Here is a 26,492-nt window from a genome sequence, read left to right as displayed (position 1 = left end):
CATCCTTCTGGCAGTGTTGCCAGGCTCCTAAGACATCTCTAGATCCTATTTGTGTCCTCTTCCTACCCAATTCATTTTCCCACTTTTGCTCACTGAATCCCACCATACACCACTCTTAATTATAATGGAAACTTGAGAAGAAATCATAATGCTTGGGGAAAGTAATATGTTCAAGGATTTAATGTTGATAATCTTCGTGCACGGTGACAAAATCAATGCGCCTTAAAACTATATTAAATTAAACATCAAATTCCAAAATCCAAACCGCGACAACATAAAACACGTTTTCTATAGTGAAACCGGTCGTGCCAAACCTATACCAAAAATGCATTAAAAAGACATTTTTGATTAAAAATATTACAAAAGGCACTTAAAACTAGAAACTTGATAACTTTGTTACCTATGTGCATACATTTTCGAATAATTTCCAGAGTCTAAATTCCACTTATTAAGACTTATTCTTGGAGAAATATTTAGAAAAAATAAGTAAATCTCAATGTCTACCGGGAAACTGGGTTAAGGAGGTCAGAAAGGGAGTCGCTCCTTGTAAAACACTGGTACTCAGCTGCATCCGGTTAGACTGGAAGCCGATTCCAACACAGTTGGGAAAAGGCTAGGCAGATGATGATTTTAGAATAATTTCCAGAGTCAAAATTTAGCATATTAAGACTTATCCTTGAAGAATTGTCAGAAAAAATTTTGTTAATACCATTCCATTACGTCTATCAATTATAACAAATTAATACAAAAACGTCATCAGTTGAGAGTTAACGATAAAAAATCAAAACAGTAGTGTCAATGGTTGACCTCGCACGCATGTCGTTAACCTTGCCGATTGAACTTTATCATTTACCAACACTCTAGTTGTGTGGTTAGTACGAATAGAAAAGAAATTATCAACAGGGAAAAATATTAAGGAATCCTTTACATTAAATCTAGATCACGTAGTTTCTAAACTAATTGCAGTACCTACAACTACAGGTTAGAAAAACCGCATTAAAATTGATTCACCCAAACGCGAGAAAATCGCGCAAGAGCATATCTACTGGTCAAACTGAGGAACTCCTTGCTACGAAGTCACAAGAAACTTGGAGAGAAAATCAACTGAAGTGTGTATTTTATAATATGTACTTCCATATCAAAGAAAAATGAGGAAAAAACAAATCCATCTTTATCGATTAATAACCGATTATTTTTCCTTAAAATCTTGAGACGTAGGAAGGTGTCAAAAGAATAAACATGAGTTTTGGCAAAACAATTATCGCACGTCGCTAATACAAATAATTTTTGTGATGACTAATGTTGTTCATTGAAGTTCGGGTAAAGTCCCTAAACACCATAGTATTCGTATTGGCCTTTCCCAATATTCCACATGCCAGTTCATTTGCCTGTTAGAGTTAGATATAATTTTGAAAATAGCCCCATATAAGTTGTGTCAAACCCCTATCTCATCATCCTCCGAGCTTTTTCCCAACTATGTTGGGTCGGCTTAGGGGAAAGGGGGATAGCCCCGGCCAATTTTGTTTTTTTGTTATTGTGATTAAATTATCAAGGGAAATACAACGAAAACTACGAAAAAATAATCAACACAATATTTATTCGTATTAGAATATCAAAAATTTTAACAAAAATAATATCCAATACGTTTTAAACCCACTTCAAATAGTGGTCAAATTTTGATATCTTTTAAAAGTGCCGGGTAGCTCCGGCCACCTACGTAATTAGTGGCCAAATCGATTTTTGGCGACACACACATCGTAGTTATAGTACAAATCCGATGGATTTATATCTACACATGCCTCGTGAGCCCAGTCTAAATCCGATCTTGACCTGATCCTGCAGAGAAGTTCGTGGAACGTCATACTGATCTGCGGCAGCTCTCTCAGAACATTTTTTCTCAAGCACCGCTTGAATTGCTTTTTTTCATGTTTTCTTCACTCCAGTCTCCGCGATTCGTAGTTCTAGTTTTAAATTTAGGCATTGTGACACTGAAAAAATATTTTTTTTTTTAATTAAGACTTAAAATATTAACCTCTATATAGACTAACATATGGCCGGCGATACCCCCAAAACTAATGGCCGGGGTTACCCGACATGACTTTCTTCGAAAAAAAAAATATTTAAAAAAAAGCAGCTAATTATGCGTTGAAATAAACTTCAAAGTGCAAAATAGAATAGTATTCCATTATGTAAATAAAATCAAATAAATAATTACTTACCTTTATCCAATGAATAACGGTTTTCGAAACAATTGAAGTCACGCGGCCGTCGACGACGAAAAAGAAATTGACTCTATCACGCCCGAACGCAGCGATCAATCGACTTCAACTTTTTGTATTTGACGAATTACTCTTAAACGCACATGGAGATCACACGAACTTCAAAGTCACGCCGCGCGAAATTCTAATATTTACTATGGCCGAGGCTACCCACCGGCCGGGGCTACCCCCCTTTCCCCTACAGCCTAACCGGATGTAGCTGAGTACCAGTGCTTTACAAGGAGCGACTGCCCTATATGAACCCCTCAACCCAGTTACCCGGGAAACCGAATACCCTTTGGTCCTATCTCTAGTAACAATACAGAAGATCGATAGAATATTGGGAACGGCCGGTAATAGGTACCTAATCTTGTGTGCGTATGTAAAACAAGAGCTAAATTATGGCCACTACATCAGAAAATAACACTGCTTCTATTTTAGTAGGTGCATACTTTTCCAATCAATATCTTTGCTCGGTTTTCCCCCAACGTAATGCCTGCTTTTATAAAGAATAATAGAATATACCGTCTTCCCTTTATTTGTTTAATAGGTATCTTACTAAGAACTCCAACACATATCCTTAAAATAGTCTGGTTATCGGATTAGTGTGAATCAGAAAGTCTGACTGCACTGGCGGGATTCTCCGAAACAACCATGACAAAAATATCCTGATACGTGTTAAAAACAAATTAACAACAATGGCGTGTTTCCAGTTATTGATTTGTATGTTTTTGGATATTTTCGCGTAGCTAATCAATTGAATCATCTGCCTAGCCTTTTCCCATCTACGTCGTTGATGAAGTCGGCTTCCAGTCCAACCGGATACAAATGATTGCCCTAGAGAAGAGTATGTAACTTATGAACAACAGTACAAAGTTACATTACCTGTATCTGTATACAATACAACAATCATACTTCGAAATGATTACCATGTATTTCGTAACCATAGTCTTATTTTTATCAGCTGACCTACAACCGGTCTAGTCTTTTTAACCCCCGACGCAAAAACGACGGGGTGTTATAAGTTTGACGTGTCTGTGTGTGTGTGTGTGTGTGTGTGTGTGTGTGTGTGTGTAGGTATGTGGCATCGTAGCTCCCAAACGGATGATCCGATTGTAATGCGGTTTTTTTTGTTTAAAAGGTATGTCAGTCGGGAGTGTTCTTAGCTATGTTTGGTGGAAATCGGTTCAGGTCTTCAAGGTCATCAGCTCGTTTGCTAGATGTGATAGGAATGTTACACGCTCAGTTTACTTGCAAGTATATGTGAGATCTAAAATTTGAAACACTAATGTCTTTTGGAACCACTGAGCTGGTCTGCTGTTAAGGCACGAAGATAGGAGACGTAACCCTGAACTGCCTTTTAGTAAACCCATCGAGTTTAGGCTCGTTGAATTTGTCTTGACGAGTTCTCTTCATGTTTCTGATTGACGAGAACCTGATGCTGGAAATGGGATGTGGCGGATGAAACCCTGGAATGCCGGAATGAAACGGATAAACCGATTTATATTTTTGCTGAAAATCTAGAATGTCCAAAGGTTAATCTTTATTGTTTCTCGAAATCTCGACATCTCATATAGCGACCCCATCTTAAGATAAAATAAATTAAATGAAAGAAGGAAAAATTAAGGAGCTCCTTTAAAAAGCATGAAATAAAATTAAATTATAAATTTAAAAAAACCCCCGACCCAAAAAAAGTACGCAATAATTATGACATAAGGTTAAAAACGCTAAACCCTATAAAAAGCAAAAAATAACTTTTATCACTACGTAAACTAAATTTTGACGTGTCGGGGGACCGCTTTTTACCTTCATAAATACTTACATAAAGCAAATGATACCTACCTAATTACAACATTCGTTTAAAAAAAAACACGTATCTAAAGTAATGAATTAGAGCGGTCCCCCGACACGACAAAATTTAGTTTACGTAGTGATAAAAGTTATTTTTTGCTTTTTATAGGGTTTAGCGTTTTTAACCTTATGTCATAATTATTGCGTACTTTTTTTGGGTCGGGGGTTTTTTTAAATTTATAATTTTTTATTCATTTTATGTTAAATGTATTTCAAGCAAGGGCATATCAGTCTCGTTTTGAAGGTCGTAAGAAAATTATTATCAAGTCATTCTTATGTTCAAATATTTTTTGTTTGTCTGTCCTGTTCTCCTCTACAAAAAAGCTGTAGATTCATTGAACTCACGTAAGTTCATGAAGTTGGGATATTTATTTTAATTGTAGGTAGGCACGTACTTACATGTTTTTCTTATCGATCAATACGTTGTACGCAAAATCACGGAGTTCGCGCATGTTACGGGCAGAATGGGACCTAAGATTTCACCCTGCAGAACACCTGCAATACCAATGCTAGTCTTTACAACCAGCAGGTGAAATAATAATTTATAATCGCATATCAGAAAATATTTAAGTAAAACCACAAGTTTAATGTAATTAAACATTTATTTTTGAAACAATAACATTATAAACAGATGGCGTACACACTCGAAGGCTTCAGTTGAATATAAGGTCTTTGTAGTTTGACAGTAGATAGTAGTTAGACACGCGGCAGTTGGTAGAAGTGCGGACGACAGTGGTGCGGTCGGCGCGCTCGAAGTTAGCTTTCACGATCTCGTAATAACGACCATCACTGAGAAGAAAATTGAGGTTTTCGGTAAATATGTACTACCTACTTTAATACAAAGGGCATTGCTTTACAAGCAAATATGCTATAAGACACTAACATAGCTTTAACATCACTATAAAAGGTAGAGTAACTAAGAATAGGTGGCATCAGAACATAAAAAAAGTATTTACATCTTTTTGTTAAATAGCTACTCTTTTTTGGTGTCACCTTTCATAAGCGAAAAACTAATTACTTATGTACTATTTATTTTTCAGATGGAGAACCTACTTAATTGGGTCTAAACTTTATACACAGAACACACAAGTATACATCTTTTCGTCATTATACATTAAAAGAAAACCTTATTATGTTGATGAGCAACATGTTTCTATTACCAACAGTTTTATATTAAAATGTAATCAATTTTAATTTATCTCACCTGAGTACAAGACACTTCAGTTTCAGGCACTTGACGCGCAGAATATCGATGGCTTTCTGACTCTTGTCACTGAAACGCAAGTTTTCAGGATCCCAGCGTAATTCCAAACGTTCCAGGTTGGGACAGCTGTTTGCTATGCCATCCATCAACTAGAAGAAAAAGATACTAGTGTTATTTGAAGACGCATTTATGAAAACTTTGTCGGAAATTAATCTTAACGTCGTAAATAAATTGGCTGATGACGACGATCACGAATTAAGGGTTTTTAAACTTTCGAATTGTAACACTTGTAAAGATTTTGACTCCTTGTGAAAATATCATAGCAATCCTACGCACCACATCCACAACATGTTGCTTAATAAAAATAACTTTGTAAAACTTACTTGATCAACGTGAATGTTGACGCCCAGACGTTCCTGCGTGCCCATTATTAGTATTCTGTAAATAGAAATATAAGTACTTGAGACATCTTAGTTGATTCTCACTTAGGTACCTACTCTGACATTAGTAAAGCGTTTGACTAATATTACAACATAGCTGACTAGCTTAGCACTCAAGTGCTAATAAGTTTACGAAATCTTAACTATGAGATATGCTAACAGTGTTAATTATTTTAGAGAGATTAGTAAAATAACATGAAATTAAGTATCGGTTTACTCAAGTAAGAATGTTGGGTACCTACCGTTATTTTTTTAAAGTACCTAATCATAAATGATGTCATTGAACATCTTTGGCAGTATTTTAGTATAGGCAGAATCCAGTAAGTCTGACAGCCAGCACCTAGGGATATTCGGTTGCCCGGGTAACAAGGCTGAGCAGGTCTGAGGTCAGATAGGCAGTCGCTCTTTTTATAACACCGGAACTCAGCTGCATCCAGTTAGACTGGTAGCCGACCCCAACATATTTGGTAAAAGGCTCGGAAGATGAATATAATGACGGGTTTCCTCAAGGGAGAATGTTAGGTACCGTTAAAAATTGTTGCTGTATAATAAATTATGGAGGTCAGACTTTGGGCCTTATATTTTGGGGAATATCATGATCATATCGTACTTGGCATTAACGACGGTGTGAAACGCATGCTACAAACAGTGTGCTAAGTATGAATGTGGAAGGATGGAGAGGCAGACCGAGGAAAAGATGGATTGATTGCCTGAAAGAGGACATGAAGCAGAAGGGAGTGGATGTAAGTATGACGGCTAACAGAGAGAAATGGAAGAAAAATACATGTTGCGCCGACCCCAAAAGACTTGGGAACAGGTTAGGAAGATGATGATGATGATCCTACTTGGCATTAACAAGCAGCTGCAGCACACTCTGCCAGAGCTGGTCGGTGATGTGCGGCATGCCGGACAGCACGAGCCCGTGCAGCTGTGCACCGTGACGAGACAGGAAGCGGTGCAGCGCCTCGTCCGTCAGGTTGTCGGATGAGTCCACGTCCAGACCCACTAGGTTCCTGAAATGAAGAATATGTACGGGTGTTTCATTTGGTCAATAGGCAAGGAGTAATTTTATTTAAATTGATTAAAATATTAAATATCGTGGTGAAAGATGTGAAGGAGTGCCAGGTATCCGAGAGTGACGACGAAGATAGAACGAAGTGGAGAAGAAAATTCAGGAAACCTGACCCCACTGGTGGCCAACGGTGTAGAATACACAGCAAGGAAGAGAGCTAGTTAATTTAAGCTAAAACTGGCATGTACAGAGTCTAAAAGTCTGTAACCTATAATAAGAATATCTATCTAACGTAACTTCACACCACTAACTCCTTTCATAACAAGCATTTACCTAGCAGTGCCAGCTTCCATCCAAGCCTTGAGCACGGAGTCATTGAACCCGTTGATCTGTCCCGCGCTCAAGAACCTGAGGTTCTGGATCCTCGTCAGCATGTCAATGAGGCACTCAGTAGACAGGTCAGTGGCTGTGACGTCCAGCTCCTGGATAGATGACTTCTCCCATTCCACTTGCATTACGTGTTCGGATTGGAGACCTGGAAAAAAAAACATCACTAGGCATTTACTAAGGTCTTAGGTATTAGTCGGCCTCCTACTTTCTTTCTGGTTCATATAATGTACCTTGTTATAAAATGGTAAATAATCCCCCTCCATTTCCGACAAAGGTGGATATAGCACGGAAGTGGAATGCTAAATCTATTGTTTCCGACTTTACAGTCATCCAACGAACGTAAAGGAAAACGAGTGTATCTCTGTGTCTGAAAAGACAACCGCTACCTAGGTAGGTACTCGAGTTTTTTTTTTTTATTTCTTCGTCAGTGTGTTGTTTTCCTAATTTTACTCATATGTGGCAATTTATTGACATAAAGAACAAAAGACAGTGTACCTATGTAATTTCAGTGTACTTACTGCATCCATTCATCAACAGACAGGTGAGTCTGCGCGAGCGCTGGAACAGTGTCTTCATGGTGGAGCCCGTCACCTTGTTGCAGAAGTTCACCGCCAAGCACTCCAGCTGGGAACAGAGCGAGTTGAAGATGTTATGAATGTATGTAGGGTATTTATGAGAGTTCTCGAAACATTGGTTATTATTCTGTTAGGAGTATTATGCTGGTTGTATAAATATTTTATAGGTAGATTGGTATTTTGTAAGGCGTTGTTACTTATATAGGAGAGAATTGGAGATTTATGTAGGTACTATCTTAATCCAATAAATTGGCCCGTTTTTTTAGAAAACAAATCCATTTTAAGCTGTAGAGTGTTGTTCTCAAGATAAAAACGACTGCAATTTTATTGAAACTGCTGTCAAGAAAACAATTTTTTTCAAGGCACTTCCTAAAAGTAGACTAATATTACAAAATAATATTTACAATCACAAAAAGCTTTAGTACTATAATATGGTAATATTCCTTACCTGAATACAATTAGAGCTGAAAGCATCAATATGGGAGTCATCCACGAAGTTGATACCATACAGGTTGATGACGCGAAGATTCGGAGTGGCAGACTTCAGTTTGTGTACGTTGATGACCTCGTATATCTCCTCTTCTTCTTCCTCTACCTTTTCGTATGTGCCTGAAAGAAATGAAAAAAATTTCGTTAATGCCTATTTAAAAAAACTAGTGCCAGCGGATTTCGCGTCTCGTGGGAACTACTTCGCACGCCCGGATAAGAAATAGCCTAGATATAATATAGCTCCCGATAAATGGGGTCCATTCCAAATCGGATCGGTAATGGGATTAGTTTTCAAAATTCTCAACTGTTACGCACACAAAGAAAAACTAATAATCTTGATAAAAATGGAAGCCAGAGACGGTTTTCACCTGTTTATTGAGTCGGGAACGAGTGAATAATCATCTTGAACATAATCGTCACTAAGAACTGTAAGCACACAATATTCAACTCCACCGCCCTCCCCATCTTACGACAACTTTACATTAGTAAACTTTATTTCCTTACCAATAAGATGCAAAATCTCAAGGCCATTAATGAAGTTGTAGATCTTCCTCATGAAGCCTTCCATGAAGATGACTTCAGACAGACAGATGCAGAGGTACCGCAGCTTCGTGGGGAACGCTTGCATCTCCGAGAAGTCGTGCAGTTGCATGGCTATAAGAATGAAAATAAATGTGAAGTTTATTAAGGGTAAGTAAAAGATTTGTATGTCACATTACAGATACATGTTCAATTGTGGATAAAATATAATTAAAAACGAGATCTTTAAACGTACCGACTATAGCACCAATTTAGACTTTAGACCATTTATTTGTTACTTTCTTCTTGTCGATGATGGGAAAAAACTGCTTTAACATTCCTTGTAAATAAACAGCGTCGAACTTTGAATAACACTACATAAAATTGTCGTCGGTAATTTCGCTATTTTTATGTAAATACTTCCTCTTCTCTAAATAGTTGCATACACATTAGCTATCTATACATACCTACCTATACGATGTACCTATTTTCTGGGTTCTAATTCTAACTTAGCCATAAATTAACTTACCGGTACTAAAATCTAGCAACATATGCGTCAAGTTGGGGCACTTCGCAGCCAGTTCATGTAGCACTGTGTGAGTGATCAACTCTATAGGCAGCTCAATGTACCTGAGCGATGGACCGAATCGTATCGAAATTAGGGCCAAAAGTGACTCCAGCGATCCTGAAAAAGTTAAACAATAGTGTTATGTTTGGAAACTGTCTTTTTATTCCTTTTTGAACTATCTACATATATATATTTGATAACTCCAAAAGTAAGTAGTTTTTGCCATCCGATACGATAAATTGAAGACATGCATATTGCATTTTAAAAGTTGCGCTATTGCAAAGTTATTTTTGTTACGCTGATAGTAACGCCATCTATTGCCAACTTTTTCAACTATAATTGACATGTCCTTTGTGAGAGTTGCAACATAACAAAACATATCCCATTTGGTAGAAATTGAAATATGTTTTAGGTCATTTGTTATAAATGACTTGTGATATTAATTTTGAGCTTTATATTAATAGTTTATGTACGTACCAACATGTAATCCTGATATTTCTGGTCGTAAACTAACATGAGTCCACAATTTTGTGTCGTACGCGACCATGCGCCACCTTTTGCATACCGTTGCCATTCGACATATCTCTCGATGTGTTAAATAAGAAAATATATTCAATAATACTTTATCTGGAAGCTTCTCTATAGTCTGAAACAAATACAACGAAGCAACGTTACTTATCTTCCTTCCTATTCATTTGTCATTCTCGTGGCAAGCGCTCTGACTGCATATTGGCACTATTAGAAATTAATGATTGGATTTAGACAGGTGCAGTTGCAGCGTGGGCACAGTTTCTTAACGCAGCACTTATTTCTTAAAATAAATTAACAATAACATAATTTGCTATGATTAATTACCCTACGCTTTACAATACAGAAAGTTACTCTCACAAATATGTATGAAATAATTAGTGAACTGAAAAATGAACGTAAAGTTTTTGCCTAAAATATTAGCGTAATCTAAACAATAACACATTTACATAACATTACCGTGTTGGCGAATGGGCTCCTCACTTGCCCGCCCTCAGTCAAGTATACTTGACTGGCTTCCAGAGCCAACTGTCCCCAAACGTCCGTGGGGATATCCATAACGAATTTTATATATTACACACTATCAAAATCACGAAAAAAACATGAATAAATACAATTTTCTGACGAATACTTTCCAGATTTACTTGATACGCACGAAGCGACGCGAGCGCGTAAATGGAACGCTCAGGTTAATTTTGGAACCATCCGGGATTGGGCGAAAGTAAGCGCGTATGAACGAAATATTTCAAATATTTCGTTGATTATTTACTCTTTTAAAATATTAATTGACATGACTGGAGAAATGCGGACATCTGTTAATGTCGATGTAATTCCTAAAATTAATGGTGACAGCTTTTGATATTTTTATCTTGTTCATAATATTTTGGTACGCGGGAAATTTGAAGTCAGTGTTGTGACGTCAGCATTTAGATATTTGATGGCGCTATAAAACTATTCTGCTGTACTTAAATGTAAGTACCTAATAAACCGTAATAAGACAGGATATTATCTCAGAAAGTCGTCTATAAATAGTTACAGTGCATAGAATCACATTTGGTTGTCTTCTGCTGCAAATCTGTTAGTCTGTTTGTTGTACCGCTAAAGCCAAATGCGAGTGCGTCAACGTTACAGCTGCAACGGTGATTGCGCTTGGTTTTACGTTGACTGGACAGATGCCGTGCATATTGCGTGCATATGTGGCGAGGTACATATTTAGATAGTAGATATTCCAAAAGGAGAAACATTTTGTTTTATCAAATAGATTCAGCAATCGCGTGACTAGATAAAAGTAAACATTAACGAAGTAATCCAGAATCTTAAGAAAAGTGTCCCACAAATCAAAACGCCGATGTCTATCCACATGCGCTTAGGGCTACGGTTGCAACCGTAGCCCTAAGCGGCCTTCGGCAATATGTTTAAAACTATTCAAATTCAATACTCTCAAAATACATTCAATCTATATTTGATAATACCCTTCAAGTAAATCAACACTAGTGTTTAATATCTCAATATTTTATTTTATCTTGTTGTCAATCACTCCGCGTGCTTTGCATCCTCGGCCCGCGTCGTGTCGAGGTAATAAATATCTATACATAATTACATATACACATCGTATGTCGTTGTCTGTCCGTCTGCAGATATATCTTGGCAAGGAAAGTGGTATTTCCTGGACTGTGAGTCAGGCCGTCGATCTGTTTACGTATAATTCCTGAATTTCTATTGTTTTTGCCACGTGCAATGGTTCGGTTCCAACTAATTTATCAATCAAAAGTATGTCAGATAGAAGTATAGAAGAAGAGGTATAAAAGTATATAAGATAGTGTTATGCTGTTTTATTTATCATAAATTTTACATACCATAAGTTACCATACCGAAGAGGATGTCGTTATTTTTTCTTTTAACGTTAGGTACTAAACTGATTCGTTTACATAGGTCGTCTATCGGATCATCTATATAGACACATAGATTAATATTTCGCATATGAGAGCGACCAATTATTTTGCAAATTATTCTCTAGTTTGACTTCTGACATGCAACATTCAGCTGCTCATCAAGTTTCTAAATATAATCTCATCACCATCCAGAGAATTAGCCACACCTAAGCATATAGCATCGACCCTTCACAACGGAAGCAACAATGCATTAACACGTCACTATCACGTAAGATCTGCAGTGACAGATGACAGTCTACTCTATATCTACGACAGCACAACTCGATCTAAATACAATTTCGCAGTCCAAGTCCGTCAATGTACGTCAGAATCATGACGTCCAAAGCCAAAGGTGTAATGGAAGTGGCGCCGACCTAATCTGTCCATTTAGAAACGAACAGATGTTAACACGAATTTAGAATTAGTCTCCACAAGTACTAATAGATGGACATGACGTAATGTTAAGAAACTGATGAAGAATGATGACATTTACATTTTTGGGGATAGGTATTTCCATCAAGATAAGCTAAGAGAGACTCTAAGAATGGGCTTAATAAATTGAAGTAGCCGAATGAGGAATTCAAATGAGTATCAAGTACTTCAATTCTTCTATACTTAAATATTTGGAAATTTACCGCAGATAATGATACGTGCAGAACATCAGCAATAGTAGTAGTGACTAAATATTCTCTTATCGAGAGATATTGACAGATGGTGAGAGCTTTCCACTTGTAACAGTCTTCAGCATATGAATGAAACAACTTGTAATCATACAGATTTGATTTTACCTTTCTCCTCGGCGGCCGTTTAACAGTAAAAGAACCCAAAGTTTGCGTCTCCTTGTCCGTTCGAGTCTCCCTTTCCACTGATTGAGACTCAGCTATTGAAGAAGTTTCAGTTTCCATTATCGAATAAATAATTTATTGTTTTTACACTTCCCTTATTGCACACGACTGATTGCCTTCTTATAATCACAACAAGTAATTGTTTGGCACTAATCAATCGTCTGTCATTGTCACTGGGATGTATTTTTGGCAATTCTGGGTGTGAACTGGCCTAGCTTAGGCTGTGTGTGTATAGATTGGTAGGGCATTCCCCTATATGTACTAGAAGTAGGTATAAACATGATAGGGATCGATGATTTGTTTATAATGCTTATGGGAAGAAGTGTATTTGCCCTAGAGGACCAAGCCTCGTGCTTGTTGAAATCCGATTTATTATTTGAATTCAACCGATATGGCCTCGTGTACAGGTTTTGGGGTACAGTCAGAGGCTATGCAATTAAATTGTTGATCTTATACAAAACTGAATGTAGCAAGTCGATTTGACTTCATCAATCGAATGCAATTTTATTTAGATTGCCATCCAAACTGAGCACTCACCCACAGATTTATTGATAGCAAGAATACGTCTAAGTGCGGATTCCAATTTCTTTAGCGATGTAAATAATTGCTAAGAACAAAAATTGGTGAAAAATACAGTGCTCCATTGTTTATAACATTTGCAAAAGTAGTATATCAAAGGCATAGCAATCAATATACGTTACAAAAGATTTATAGAGACGATTTGGAGAAGGTAGAAGATAGATAATGGAGCCATGTGTTCACTACTTTTAAATCCCTCACCTGTTTATTGAGATATTTATATAGGTACCTTCCATTTTATAAAAAAAGTTACCAGTAAGTTAATAAGTAGAGCTTGTGAGTGACTAAAGCTCTAAACTCGTAGGTATCTTGAAGGTACTCTGTCTCTTTGATATAGTTAATAAGATTTTAATCCTAATCAACACGAGAAATCATTTCAAATTGAGGCTATGCGCGTGCTGCGGGATTGATCGAAAGAGTTACCGCGGCGCTGGTACATACATGGCTTATGAAAGAACATGGTAGCTTTTACTCAGTAAAAGTCTGACACTCCCTCACGCTGAACACACAACGAGAGGGGTCATTTGGTGATTGATCTTCCACCAAAAAAACGCTATGGACGTGCATTTAGAGCTTAAGATCACGGTTTGAAATACTACTCAGACCTCCTAATTAAATTCTCTAGAATGATGTATGGACCGTTAGAATCAACACAATGTCTTGATTATATAACTTAATGGGGCTCTATCGTTTGCTAAACTAAGGACATTATAATTTTAATTACCTACATAAAAACACGGTGCTCTGCGGTTCAGAGTTATTAATACACTAACGAGTGACGCTGGTCAGTAATATCGTATATGAGCAGACTTTTACAAGCGATAGAACGGTTATAAAAGGGTATTTAACGTCAACAAGATATTTAATTATTTTCATAATAACAAGTGGACGATAGAAGGATGCTTATTCAGTTATTGAGAAATACGTCGATAAAATAAAACATAGATTTCCTTATTTCGATATGTGCACATTATGAAGACTCACATTCAAAAGACTGGAAGCCGACCCCAAGATAGTTGGGGAAAAGGCTCCCGAGATGATTATGATGAAGCCTGTCCCGGATGATGACAAAAATCCTATATCCTTTCCCCGGATCTAAGCTCCCTCCCCTCTAATTTTCAGCTTAAACGGTTCAGCCTTTCTTGAATTACAAAATGTGTGACTAATTAAGAAATTAATATCTGAGAGAAAAATGCACATCTTTGAAAAGCAAAGATCTATGCATGTAGACGTATAAATTAGATCCATCTAGTTAATATCCTTTGTTCCTAAAGCTAGGTAAACAGCCGAAACATTAAAGGCAATCACAAGTCGATTTGTTGACGTGATGAATGCTTTCGTCAAAGCTTAATGCGGGGATATGACTTTCCACTTTTCGTTTATTTTAAGGACAAAGAAATTTGCTCATTTTGGCAATATGATGTTTATATGGAATATTTTTTTCTTTTTTCTAAGAGACATCTTAGTATTTAAAAAAGTATACATACGAATAGATATAATAACGAAAGGAGTTGTCTTCTATTTACATAAAATTAAGCCAATCATTGTGTGAAGCCAGATCAAAAAGTTAAGATTCCTACATTTAACTAACTATAGCGTTTAAGAGTAAGATGAATCAATGGACAAAATATAAAATGCCAGTCATTGCTCACAACCCAGTCAATCTAATTACAACCTAATGAATCATTAACTTATTATAGGGATTTTTTAAAAGTTTTTTACGTTGATCTCCTTAATTGCACAGCGAAATACATAGGGAATTACTTAAGTATACCATTTTTGTTATTTCACTAAAGAGGTTCGGTCCATTCAGCCAGCCTATTTGGAGAAATATTTAGCTGGAATTTACAATTAGCTATAAAAAAGTTAGTTACCTACCATCATTTGTTTCCGGCGAAAACTAGATCCCAAATCGTCTCTAGTAATCGCCATAGCTGCGCTGTCTACGTTCAAAATGCCCCAGGAATCCATGGTTCCTCCTTAATCCAAACTTTTCACAAACAAAAAGGTTCTTCACTGCGTTATCCTTGAAAACACACACAAATCCAGTTGGCGCGAAAACTTCATACAACCAATTTTGAACTAGTTACTATTAACTCGGTTCCTTGTCATGTCGTCTGTCTATCCGTCTTAACTGCCCGGTACAAATGCGAACCGCTCTGTAAAGTTATATTGTAGCAGATGTACCTATATGCTGTCAGATATTTAAATTGGCAGGCCAAAATAAGTACGACATTTTGCTTCAACTGGGCGCAGTAGCTCGGAGCGGCTGCCAAGAAGACTCGTATTGCAATCGTGTCACAAACTGCGTGAGTTCGGTACCGGCTAATATCATCTAACTACTGATTCAATATGATCGTAAACGCTAGAATTAGGTGTCTATATTTTGAAGGAAATCATGAAATATAGGAATGTTAATAGTTAAATGTCAATTTCTTGGCTGCGTTAACATTTCTGAATCAAACAGTATTAGTTTTGGTTGATTTTTACGTTACTCTTGGATGGTATCCAAATCATTAGAAGTTGTGTTAATTAACGGACTTGCGCACGGAATCTTTCATTGATTAGTTTATTTTAACTCTTAAACATAATTAAAACTCAGGTTGCGCAAAATGTATAACAAGTAAGATACATTTTAATGTATCGCATTGAACTTGAAATATTAAAGTTTTGAAGATAATTTATCTTGCTTTTTCTTATCCTGTTTATTAATAAGTTATACAAAGTAAATTCATGAAAACTGAGAATCATAATGGTAGAAGCGTGGAGTTCAGTAAACTTCCGAGTATTTTTGTTTTAAAACTCCTAGCAACATTATCCTGCTCGCTCATCGTTCACTCAATATTCCATCACTGTCATAGAAATTGTCACTGTCAATCTGACGTTATGTCAATTCCTGAACGTTCCGTTCATCCGGTTAATCATTCATCAGTTCATATTTTGCTCGTGCTCGTGCATTGTTTGCAATGTTCGTTGGCGGGGTGTCAATGATATTCGTAAAATATCTCAAGTGCGCATAATACAAAATATTATTTATGAAACGTTGGCGACCCACTACAGTCTTTGTTTAAAAAATATCTAAGAAAGATAAGGACTATATCAGTCGGACGTTCTCAGTCTCAGTGAAGATTAGTTCGTCTGCTCTCGGGCATCTTGCTTTATCTCAATAACTCGGAAATGCGAACATCTCCAGTGTACTGATTATATATTCAGTTCATCGCGCGAAACAGTATCCGCCGGTTGTTTTGACTATGTATCGGTAGCACTGGCTGGTTAGAAAAAAAATATAGTAGTCTGTGAACTTTTGAAAAAGGAACACTTATTTGTTGGTATTTTTATTGGGGGAATTAGTCGTAATGGCGGGTTATTTACCGGAGTATATGTTCACTTTTGTGGATCAGCTTGACGAGCACCCGTGGCTCTTCGCAGGGCTGGCATCAGTCCTTGTGGGGCTCAGTGGCATCTTCCCACTGCTCATCATTCCTCTAGACGCGACAGACACCTTCACTGATGGCCGTGAGTATTTTTGTTTACTTGCTATAATTTTTTCGACCATGTGTTTGTTATTTTTAGATATTTCAAGTCATCATTCATGGTAGTGTGATGTGATAGCCGCTTGCGTCGTTTGGCATAATTTCGAGAAAATAATAACAAAGAACTGGGTTATAATATCTAACAAACCTTTGCAACTGAGTTTAAAATTAAATTAGTGTAATAAACCTTATCTCTAACTGAGTAAAAATATGTAGGGAGGTTCATTTGTTTTGTAGATTGTCTTTTGTTGTTTATCCCATTTATTAAACAAAAACTTGACCTACAAGTTTTAGCACTGTACAACAAAATTGTTAAGTAGATAGTCAAACAAAAATCTAATTAAAATTCATGTTTTATTCTCTTTGTTTCTAACAAGCAAGAAATAATATTTTGCTTTTAAACTGGTTTATTTATTATTAGTATTAAGTTGTTACATTATTTTTGACATACCGTAAAATGAGGTTACTTTGCTCCGGTTTTTGCTCCAAAATTTAATATGTGTTACTCACGCAAAATACCTCTTTGATACGGCTTTTCAGAAAATTTTACATGACTCATTGATCCTTCTGGATCCAATATTTAAAATGACAAACATAATTATTTAATTTATTTATTTTATTTTTTTTTATTTAAAAGTGGAGCAATGTTACCCACCCTTTCGGAAACATTGCTCCTACATTTAACTTGTACTAAAACAGGCACATTTAAGAAACAGGGACAAAGTTAACAGCCTCAGCTGTTAAATTGCTCCAAAAATAAATAGCGATGCATCAACTTTTGAGTCTTTCTCGTCATACTGATGTAGTTTGAATGAAATAAAACTCAAAATAAACAACATAAGGAACATTTTTATTTGTACTTTCAGATAAATCAGTCTTAGAATCATTTTCTCTTAAGTCTAATAAACTATCAAAACCACCAAAGGCTACATAAATCTCTAGAAACATGTAAACTTTTAGAAATAACATAAAAATAAGAATTTCTAACGCTAGACATTAGAAACGTGAAAAAAAAGAACTAAAAATACCTTCTAAAAAAACTTATGAGGATGAACAATCATATTTTTAATAATTATTGAGATCTTAGGTCCCCCAAATTTGATCGAGATCAGGAACAGTATAAAATTCACGTCGACCAATTTTCTTGGTGCAGATATACATCCAAGAACTTCATTCCAAGTGTATTGGATCTCATCCTTTGGTTTTGGCCATTTCCAATATTTGAGAGACCTTTTCATTGAGGATATGTACGGTCCTTTATCATTGATTTTCGTGATGATGCCTGGGAAGACTTCCCTTCGTATGTGAAAGCTACATATTCTCCTTCGGCCTTTATGAGTGGTTTAAATTTTTTTGTTTTAGAACTTTCCCTGGCATTGTCTACGGTTGTCTCTTCTTCTGACATTGTCTCCAGCATATCATTCATTGTTTCATCGTTTGAAGAGTCATGAAGAGATATTTCACTCTCGGCATATGTACTGTCGCTATGAATTCTTGTACGACGAGGTTCTGAAGTCGAGGCCTGGGCTTCCATTTCAAGACATGGCTCCTCGTTTTCTTTGTCCGCCAGTGAACTGTCTATCAGCTCCGTGACACTTCTTCCCGGAACTATGTTGAGTTTCGTTCGTCGTCTTTTCGGGTTAACGCCTCCAGTCCATTCCACTCTCTTGGCTTGAAGTGTTTCCAAAAAGAATTTTCTGCCGCAGTCTTATCAACAGGTTTAGGCAATCTCTCTAATAAGGCATTTGCATTGGTCGGATAAATCCCACATTTCCTGAAACCGGATTTTAAGTTTTCTTTTCTATTTTCTTCTAAATCCGCAAGAAGTTTTTTAAGTAAGACTGGAAAACTGCTCTTTTGAACAGTTTTTTCCCGTATGCCTTGTTCGCACTGCTTCCATGTCGTTAGAATTTTCCGCCATGCAACTTTCATTGGATGAAAGAAGGCGACATCGAGTGGTTGCGTCAAGTGGGTGCTGTTCGGAGGAAGACACACGAACCGTATGTTATTTTCTTTGCAAGCTTTAAGAACATCTACCGAAATATGTGACGATAGATTGTCGCCTATGAGGACTTTAGGGCCTTCCTGTTTTTTGAGCTTTGGCAGTACAAGTGCGAAAAACCAGTCATTGAATATGTTCATGTCGAACCATCCGGAAGGACTACAATTGTAGCGAGTATTTTCGGCCCATTTTCTGTCCAAGTATTCCATAGCTGCTTAGATTTATAGACGACGTATGGCGGAAGTAATTCTCCTTCAGCACTTCCAGCAAACATGATCGATGTAGAACTTTTGGATGTATCTCTTATAATTTCGGGGTATTTGGTGCCTCTTCTCGTCAAAATCTTTTTGCCCAGGGTCATCACATAAATTCGTCTCATCGTAATTCCAAATATTTTCTGGTGGAACATCTTTTAACACCTCTGCTAAATTTTGAATATAATCTGAAAGAGTTTCCCGATCAGTGCCAGCTCTACTGCGCTTTATATTAGCAGCGAGGCGCTGTGACAATTCAGCATTTCTTTTCAAAAAACTCGACACCCATTCCAAGCCTGGGCAGTTGTTTTAAACTTGGGAACTCTTCTCCCAATCTTGTCCAGATAAGATTGTATTACAATACGCAAATCGAAACTTGTAAGAGGAAAACCATGCTCGCTCAATTTTTGTATGCACGATACGAAAATTTTTTCTTCTTCCTCCGTGAATGTTGTAGGTGCTCCAGGCGGCCTTGGTGTTTCGTTGCGTCGTAAGAGCCTAATTTGGTTTATAATAGTCCTTCGTGGAATCCTATATATTTCACTAGCCTTCCTTTGCGTTAATTCTTTATTTTCTATTGCTGCTAGACAATCTCGAAGAGCCTCTTGTGAATAATTTTTATAATTTCTTTTAGGCATTTTCCTTACATAATTCCGAGGCATTTTCCTATAAAAAAACTATTTGAATTTAGTATGAGCTATGTGACAGTTACTATTAGCAAGTATTCAAACGCAATTTCAATTGTAACTTTGCTCCAGGAGCAAAATATCCCCAAACATGGCGCAAAGTAGGCACAAGAAAGTAAAAGAGGTTAGAAATCCAAATTAATGCACATATTTTCTAAATATTAGTTGAAATTGTTAGCTAATTACATACCTACTTACATTAAACTCTCCTTACCTCAAATATCTGAGTATATTCGTCGATGAAGGTGGATTTTGCAGACTATTTTTTTTTTTAAGAATCGCTCGTCTGTTGTTAATGGCTGCTAACGAAGAAAAGAAATGTCAAAAACCGGAAGTGCTTATTCAGTGTTGCCAATCTTATAAAACATATATCGGACGCGTTCAAAAATTTTTAAACATCTCCGTATATTAAGAGATTTAATCGAAATAATCTTTTTTTAAATTTGGAGCATATTTACCTTCATGGAGCAAAGTAGCCTCATTTTACGGTAAATAACAAGAGATATTTAATGTTAACAACAAAAATTTTATCATCCATTGTTTTCTAGAAACATCTTGATCAAATGTTTTATTACAATGAGGAATCAAATATCATAATTTCCTTTCCTATTTACAAGTTATTTTTATACTTAAAAAAAATCTTCATACATTTTCACTAGATTATCTGGTCCTGGAATGTGTAATAATAATGCTTACTGCATCACTTCAAGGTAAAATTCAACTTGATAAAAATGGTTTCCTGTATATATGGATAGAATAATAATAGCCATACACAAACAACAATCAACTAAACCAGTATTTTTTGAAGAATAATATCAGAATGTTTGAATAATATAAAATGGTACCTTTGCATATGCAAGCTTTCTGCTTATATAAACTAAATTTTATAAAATTCCATTTAAGATAGCTATAATATGATACTAACTTCAAAATGTTCACTCTCATGTGTACAACTTGTTATTAATTTTTGAGCTGTATCTATAGTTAAATAGCTATCTTAAATTAATAAGAAAAATATAAAATACCTGAAGCTACTTGTCAAAATATGTAATTAATTATGTCTCAGACATATTTAGAAAAATCACAAGGAATATCAGTAATATCATAATGGAACTGCTGAACACAGGTAGGGACCTGGTACAGGATAGTAGTTGGCACTCTTTGGGAGAGCCCAAAGAGTGCCAACTACTATCCTGTTCTTGATCAGCTCGCATCTACCAACTATTTACCACATTCAGCAACCCAATTTATACATGTAAATTATCATATTTCTTGGTATTCATCCTGATTACATAACAAAAACATATACCTAGCCCATAACTCCTTATAAACATCTACAACATAGGACATTTAACAAGATAAAAAATACATATTTTAACCCACAAACTTGCCATTCTGTTTACAACACAACACACACTGTTCGTAGGCTATTGACTCGTGTTTACAACTGCGTGAGAACCATTGTTTTGTCTCCGCCATATCTACGATGCGTTTTTGTTTATTCATTATAGTTGATTCAACTTTCTCTTCCTTCCTTTGCAATAGTTGTTTGTCAACTATATTGGTACTCAGCTGCGTCTGGTCAGACTGGTAGCTAACTCCAACATAGTTGGGAAAAGACTTGGGAGGTGAGGAGCTATTTTGGCAATGATACTCCGATTTAGTGGTGGTGTGTGTTTGTATGTTTTAAAAGCATCTATGGAGTTTTTTGCTAGTTCTTCTTCATGAGACCAGCTCTTTGGAACAATGTAATTAGCTTAACTTTTCATAAGAATCTGTATTGAGCCTATTTGATATGAAAAAATCAACTGTGACTTGACTGTGTACTATAATTTGTCTTAAACATGAAGCTAAAAGATTTTAAGTATAATAGAAATGTTGAAACAGTGGTTACAGAAATATTCAGAAAATCGACATAATATTTAGGTGCATAAAATCGCGACTGAAAGCATTTTAATGGACCAGTCATTACGTAGATCAAAGTTGATTGAACCAATCGCGACAATTTGTGTAACTGCACGCTTCATTGACCGCGAGATGATATCAACTGTTCCACTTAATTGGACATGATATTTGCACGTTATTAAGTTTTCGATGCAATAACAAACTCACGAGATTTTTTATGAGTAGCAAATATTTAAAAGATGCTACACTCTAATTTGTCCACCAATAAGGTGGACAGACGACCTTATAAAGGTCGCCGGAAGACACTGGAAGCAGGTCGCCTCCAACAGGTATCTGTGGAGATCTAAGGGGGAGGCCTATGTTCAGCAGTGGACGTCCTATGGCTGAGATGATGATGATGACACCAATCACTTTAGAAAACCCTTCGAAAAAAGGTGTTTTTTAAAGTTGGTTAAACGCTCTTGTTTACGTGTTTTATATACTGCTTCAGTGCAAGCACAAATAAAAACTATTTTAAGATCTTAGTGCATAGTCCCAATATCTCTCTTCTATCTTCCTTGATACCAATTATGAAACTGCAAGCGTAACCGCATAACTTCACACGTTCAAACCACCCCACTTGCCAATGTGATAAATGGCAAAACGGTCACATCCTGAATCCTGATACATAGAACAGTGTCGTCGAAAGCATTCGGTTAAACAACTATGCCATGCTTTGAGTGCATGTCTGCAATGCACTCTTCACAAATCTTATCTAGACTTGTTTGTTCCAAAATCTCGGTTTGAATATGATAGATTTGCCTTTTATCCGATTGCCAAAAAAGGTTGCGGTTGCAGTCCCCTTTGTGTCTAAATCGCGAGATTATTCTGATTCGTCATCGTTTCAGCCGAAAGACGTCTACTACTGGACAAAGGCCTCCCCCAAAGTCTGCCATTTTGCTGAATCTTCAGCAACCCGCAGTGCTTCCCGGCAACCTTGGTCAGATAGAGACCTAGAAGGGGAATGCTAATTAAAAGTAACGAAAGAAAGGTCCTCCTTAAAGTACCGATTTGCAGACTTTGGAATGTTATTACCATCGGTATTTTTCATTTCTAACAAATTAACTTGAACTTTTTCATCATTTGCCGTCAATAAGAGGTGATTGATTATAGCCATGATTCTTCCATACCCTTGACTTCACAAGGACAATAAGTTAATTAATTTTGAAATACCTACGGCACCTTTAATTCGTACGTTCTGTAGGATAAGCTTTGATATGCGAGATCGATATAAAGACCTTGGAAACGAGACCGTCACGGTCAAAACTATGGTAAAAAATAACTGCGTGCTAAGGAGCGATAGGGCCTCACTATGGAGCTTATATTTTGTATTCTCACTATACTTAGTACCTTAATCAAGAACCTATATTTTGATACAAGACCATTTTTCGACACGCCAATACATGAACACAAATGACTCATCATTTATTTGCATTATGTACAAAAAATATATTTTGTGCAACAATGTAACTTTATCTCCGGTTTTTCACACTCGTTCTAAACGAGATAATAAACACATATTTAGTTTATTTCAACGCTCAATTGATCATAGTTCAGGTACCTACTTATCAGTAGCCAGCAGATAACACGATTTATTTTAGATCAACAGCATCCAATCTTGTTGACTTTAGAACTAACCTTCGGTATGTTGTGAAACTGACCGTTTAGCAATGCTTGACAGTTGACTGGTTTTGTTAACAAAAGACACTCGAGATTATATTTTTTTTACGAAATCTGGCGAATTCTGGAGACTAAATTCTGGCAATGAGGAAAATTGTGGTCTAATAAACAAAAAGGTTATTTATTCCGTTACAAAATTTTTGTATGCATTGTGGCTGGCTGGAAACTTGTCAGACTCTAATTTTAAAATATTGCTGTTTCTGAGAGCAATATTCCGATAAGCCAAAGAGGTTTATGTTTATGCCTGTTTCTAATCCGGAATACTAGAAATAGGGGTCAATTGCAGCGCCAGAGGTGAATAACCTGCCAGCAATATTGCAGCAGTGCAATCCTCGCCGGACACGTTACATTGCTGTCAAACACAATGCGATAACAATACAATTGGCATTGTAGTAAAACGTCAACGATATAAAGAGCTAAAAAGAATGTGTCATAATTAAAAGCATAATAGAACATGTGTTTTCGACTGATCCCTGACATAAGTCACAGTTGGGGAGGCTACTGAAAATTAGGAAATAACAAATTTATACTTTAGGGTCATCGTCATCTCCCGAGCCTTTTTCCAACTATGTTGGGGTCGGCTTCCAGTCTAACCGGATGCCTATCTGAGGTCCTCAACCCAGTCACCCGGGCAACCAAATACCCTTTGGCTGGGGCTGGTTGTCAGACTTACTGGCTTCTGACTACCATACGACTGCTAAAGATGTTCAAACGACAACCGTACGTTCAATATTTTAGAGTCAAACTGAGAAATAAAGTGGTAACTAGGACAGTCTATCAAATAATATACTTTATAATCGAAATGTTATTAAACGTATGTAGCGTAAGTGAGGCTGATATCAATTTCACAGCTCAATAAGTCTATTTATACACCATCTGTGTTCTCGAGATAAAGTGTAATTTATCCGCGTTTATTACCTTTTATGTATCCGTGAAAAACAAGCATCGTCATCAATATTTTGCACATAGCCTTGCTTATTTCTAAAAAGAGGTACTTCTGTCTTATGGCGACTGTCTTGTTTTCGTAAAAAGTGGCCAAATGGCCATAAAAAAAAAAACATTATAGTTCAAACAATATTGTTACGATTCAGGCACGTCTGGTGACAAACAAAGTTTCTCTTTCAGTTTTATTCAGCTATTGAAAATATAGCTTCATGCGTTTTCTCGACTTCTAGTCTGTCTACCGATCCGATTTTAACAATTATTTCCATAAAATGAATCAACTGTATCGTATCCTTAACTTCTGCAGCTAATCAATTGTAATACTGAAAATGCAAGCCAGTCATCTATAAATCCATACATACACGTGTTCAGCCTAAAGCGCAGATTAATCTACGTACCTTGATAGCCAAATTCTACCTAACACGTTCTTAGATATAAGATTATATTGCACTTTACACGTATTCTGATAAAATTGCACTTTACACGTAGATTGATAACGAGTTCTAAATGACACGGGGCATGCACCATACTGAAGGTCGAACAAACCTCTAAAGATAAATATAAGTATTCTTGACTAATTTGAGAATATGCTATGCCATCTTCACTGGTAATTTCTTCAAGTGTCATAAAAATCATTATTTCGGACTTTCGGCGTAGACTACTGTCATCATCATCTTCCTGTCCTGTTTCAAAGGAGTCGGTGCAATGTTTTCCACTTCCATTCCTCTCAGTTAGTCTAATCCAGTCTCTTCTTATTTATGTCCTCTTTCAGGCAATCAATGCATCTTTTCCTTGGTCTGCCTCTGCCTCTACAATCTACATCCATTTACATAGAAGAGCATTCTTTAAAAATTCCGCGTTCTGTCACCTATTTAGAAAACAAGCTGAAAACTGAATCGTGCTGTTAAAAAAATCAACGCATCCTACAATTTCTATTTCAGTATTAACGAATGCCAATGATATGACAGATTTCGAACAAAACATTGTGTACAAACCTACCTATTTTTACATAATCGATCGGTTTTCGTAGACGACCTTCAGGGGAACGTGAAATTTTAATGTTACGCAAACATTGTTACCGAGAGTCCGAACTGTAACGAAATTCCTCATATTCAGGAAAAAACAGAGAAAGAATAGGTATATGTATTGGAATTCGTAGAAGTTTCATTTCAAAACTTATTAAGTAGGAACATAACGTGTAGCAAGCAAAATTGACGTTGCATTTGCGGAGTTTTATCCCTAGATGGGTACTTACTTCTAATTTATATCTGTGATCACCGACAGAACTGTTACTCTTGATCATTCACATACAAGGGCTAGGTAAATCTAGAGTGACCCTAATCAAGATGAGGAAAAGTCAAACGAGTAATATTATACTTACGACTTACGTAACGATAAACATTGTTAATGATCTGAGCTCTTACACGACTTATAACAATTACCACCTAGATTGACAGAAAAAACAGCGTTTTAGAAGAAGTCTCTTAAACTAATACCACAAGTAAATGCTATTACGTCTTTTGCTGGATTGACTTTTTGTGATCCTTTTAAGAAACAAGAAGCGACTTGCTGACACTTCAGGTGACCCAAGGGCTGGTTTTTATTTTGGCCAAAAAGTATGCATTGCCATCCAACGTGACAATGCTGCCAGCCTCTTGAGTACACTCCCGGTGGGCACCGATGAAGAGGAGTTTTTGAAGCAATTTTTTAAACATTTATATTTATAGTACCTAAGTATTAATTAGGTAATAAGTTAAATTGTATGTTGTATATTATGTGCATAGATTAAAAAGTTAAAAAAAAGAAACAAGAAGGTACAACACAAAAGAAACAAAACTAACCAATAGTTAGCCAAGCAGATTGCATGGTATGCAACTGCGGACCGCAAGCCAATTGTTGAAATTAATTTATTTGCATTCTTATCATTCGGTCAGACGGGTTTCTTAGTAAACCACAATGTTTTTATTGTGGGCCGTCTGTTATCGGTCTGATGTGGTTTACCGTGACCACATGCCGTATGCGGCAGAATTTTATATTGTGTTGATAATCCCAGAAGGTACTGTCAACATAACAAAAATGTATTATACATTTTTTCTTTTAAACTATACTGTGTTACGCAAAAGAACAAACAGATATTGAAGGGTGAATACATTTACTTTGAATTGCTGAGTACATTCATCGAAACACTATTTAATTACTGACTATCCTGCTATTTACTCACTATCCTGGACATACTTGCCACTGTGATACACTCCTCTAAAG

General features: G+C 36.4%; 2 protein-coding genes across 4 annotated transcripts in view; one reads left to right on the top strand and one right to left on the bottom strand.

Annotated features, from left to right (window-relative positions):
- Nucleotides 1–4,692: 4,692 nt before the first annotated feature.
- On the bottom strand, nucleotides 4,693–15,478 carry LOC110380916 (F-box/LRR-repeat protein 2). 3 transcript variants are annotated; one of them, XM_064040237.1, is made up of 11 exons: nucleotides 15,068–15,478; nucleotides 9,784–9,952; nucleotides 9,268–9,423; nucleotides 8,724–8,873; nucleotides 8,179–8,339; nucleotides 7,674–7,779; nucleotides 7,099–7,300; nucleotides 6,599–6,766; nucleotides 5,697–5,751; nucleotides 5,314–5,462; nucleotides 4,693–4,898 (listed from the first exon to the last, which is right to left on the bottom strand). In XM_064040237.1, exons 1-11 carry the CDS (start codon nucleotides 15,158–15,160, stop codon nucleotides 4,763–4,765), a joined length of 1,545 nt encoding a protein of 514 aa, XP_063896307.1. In that variant the 5' UTR covers nucleotides 15,161–15,478; the 3' UTR covers nucleotides 4,693–4,762. The 3 variants fall into 3 exon arrangements, with proteins under 3 accessions (XP_063896307.1, XP_063896305.1, XP_063896306.1); XM_064040235.1 differs by lacking the exon at nucleotides 15,068–15,478 and adding an exon at nucleotides 12,554–12,741; XM_064040236.1 differs by lacking the exon at nucleotides 15,068–15,478 and adding an exon at nucleotides 10,294–10,499.
- Nucleotides 15,479–16,094: 616 nt separating this feature from the next.
- LOC126056407 (zinc transporter ZIP13 homolog) overlaps nucleotides 16,095–26,492 on the top strand; it is a 28,648-nt gene continuing 18,250 nt past the window's right edge. Inside the window, exon 1 of the mRNA XM_064040056.1 lies at nucleotides 16,095–16,705. Within this exon, the coding sequence (XP_063896126.1) occupies nucleotides 16,546–16,705 (160 nt within the window). The 5' untranslated portion in view covers nucleotides 16,095–16,545. The remainder of the gene's footprint in view (nucleotides 16,706–26,492) is intronic.

This window comes from Helicoverpa armigera, chromosome 21 (genome assembly GCF_030705265.1).
Source record: "Helicoverpa armigera isolate CAAS_96S chromosome 21, ASM3070526v1, whole genome shotgun sequence".
Classification (NCBI taxonomy): Eukaryota; Metazoa; Arthropoda; class Insecta; order Lepidoptera; family Noctuidae; genus Helicoverpa; species Helicoverpa armigera.
Note: the sequence above shows the minus strand (reverse complement) of the source record. Positions and strands in the feature narration are given on the sequence as shown.

Excerpts from the sequence above, each read along its gene's own strand:
- LOC110380916 (XM_064040235.1), bottom strand. The coding sequence starts at position 12,670 with ATGGAAACTGAAACTTCTTCAATAGCTGAGTCTCAATCAGTGGAAAGG. Across the intron at positions 8,874-9,267 it reads GTTGCTAGATTTTAGTACCG|CCATGCAACTGCACGACTTC; the intron begins GTAAGTTAATTT and ends TCATTCTTATAG. Across the intron at positions 5,463-5,696 it reads TCAACATTCACGTTGATCAA|TTGATGGATGGCATAGCAAA; the intron begins GTAAGTTTTACA and ends TTTTTCTTCTAG.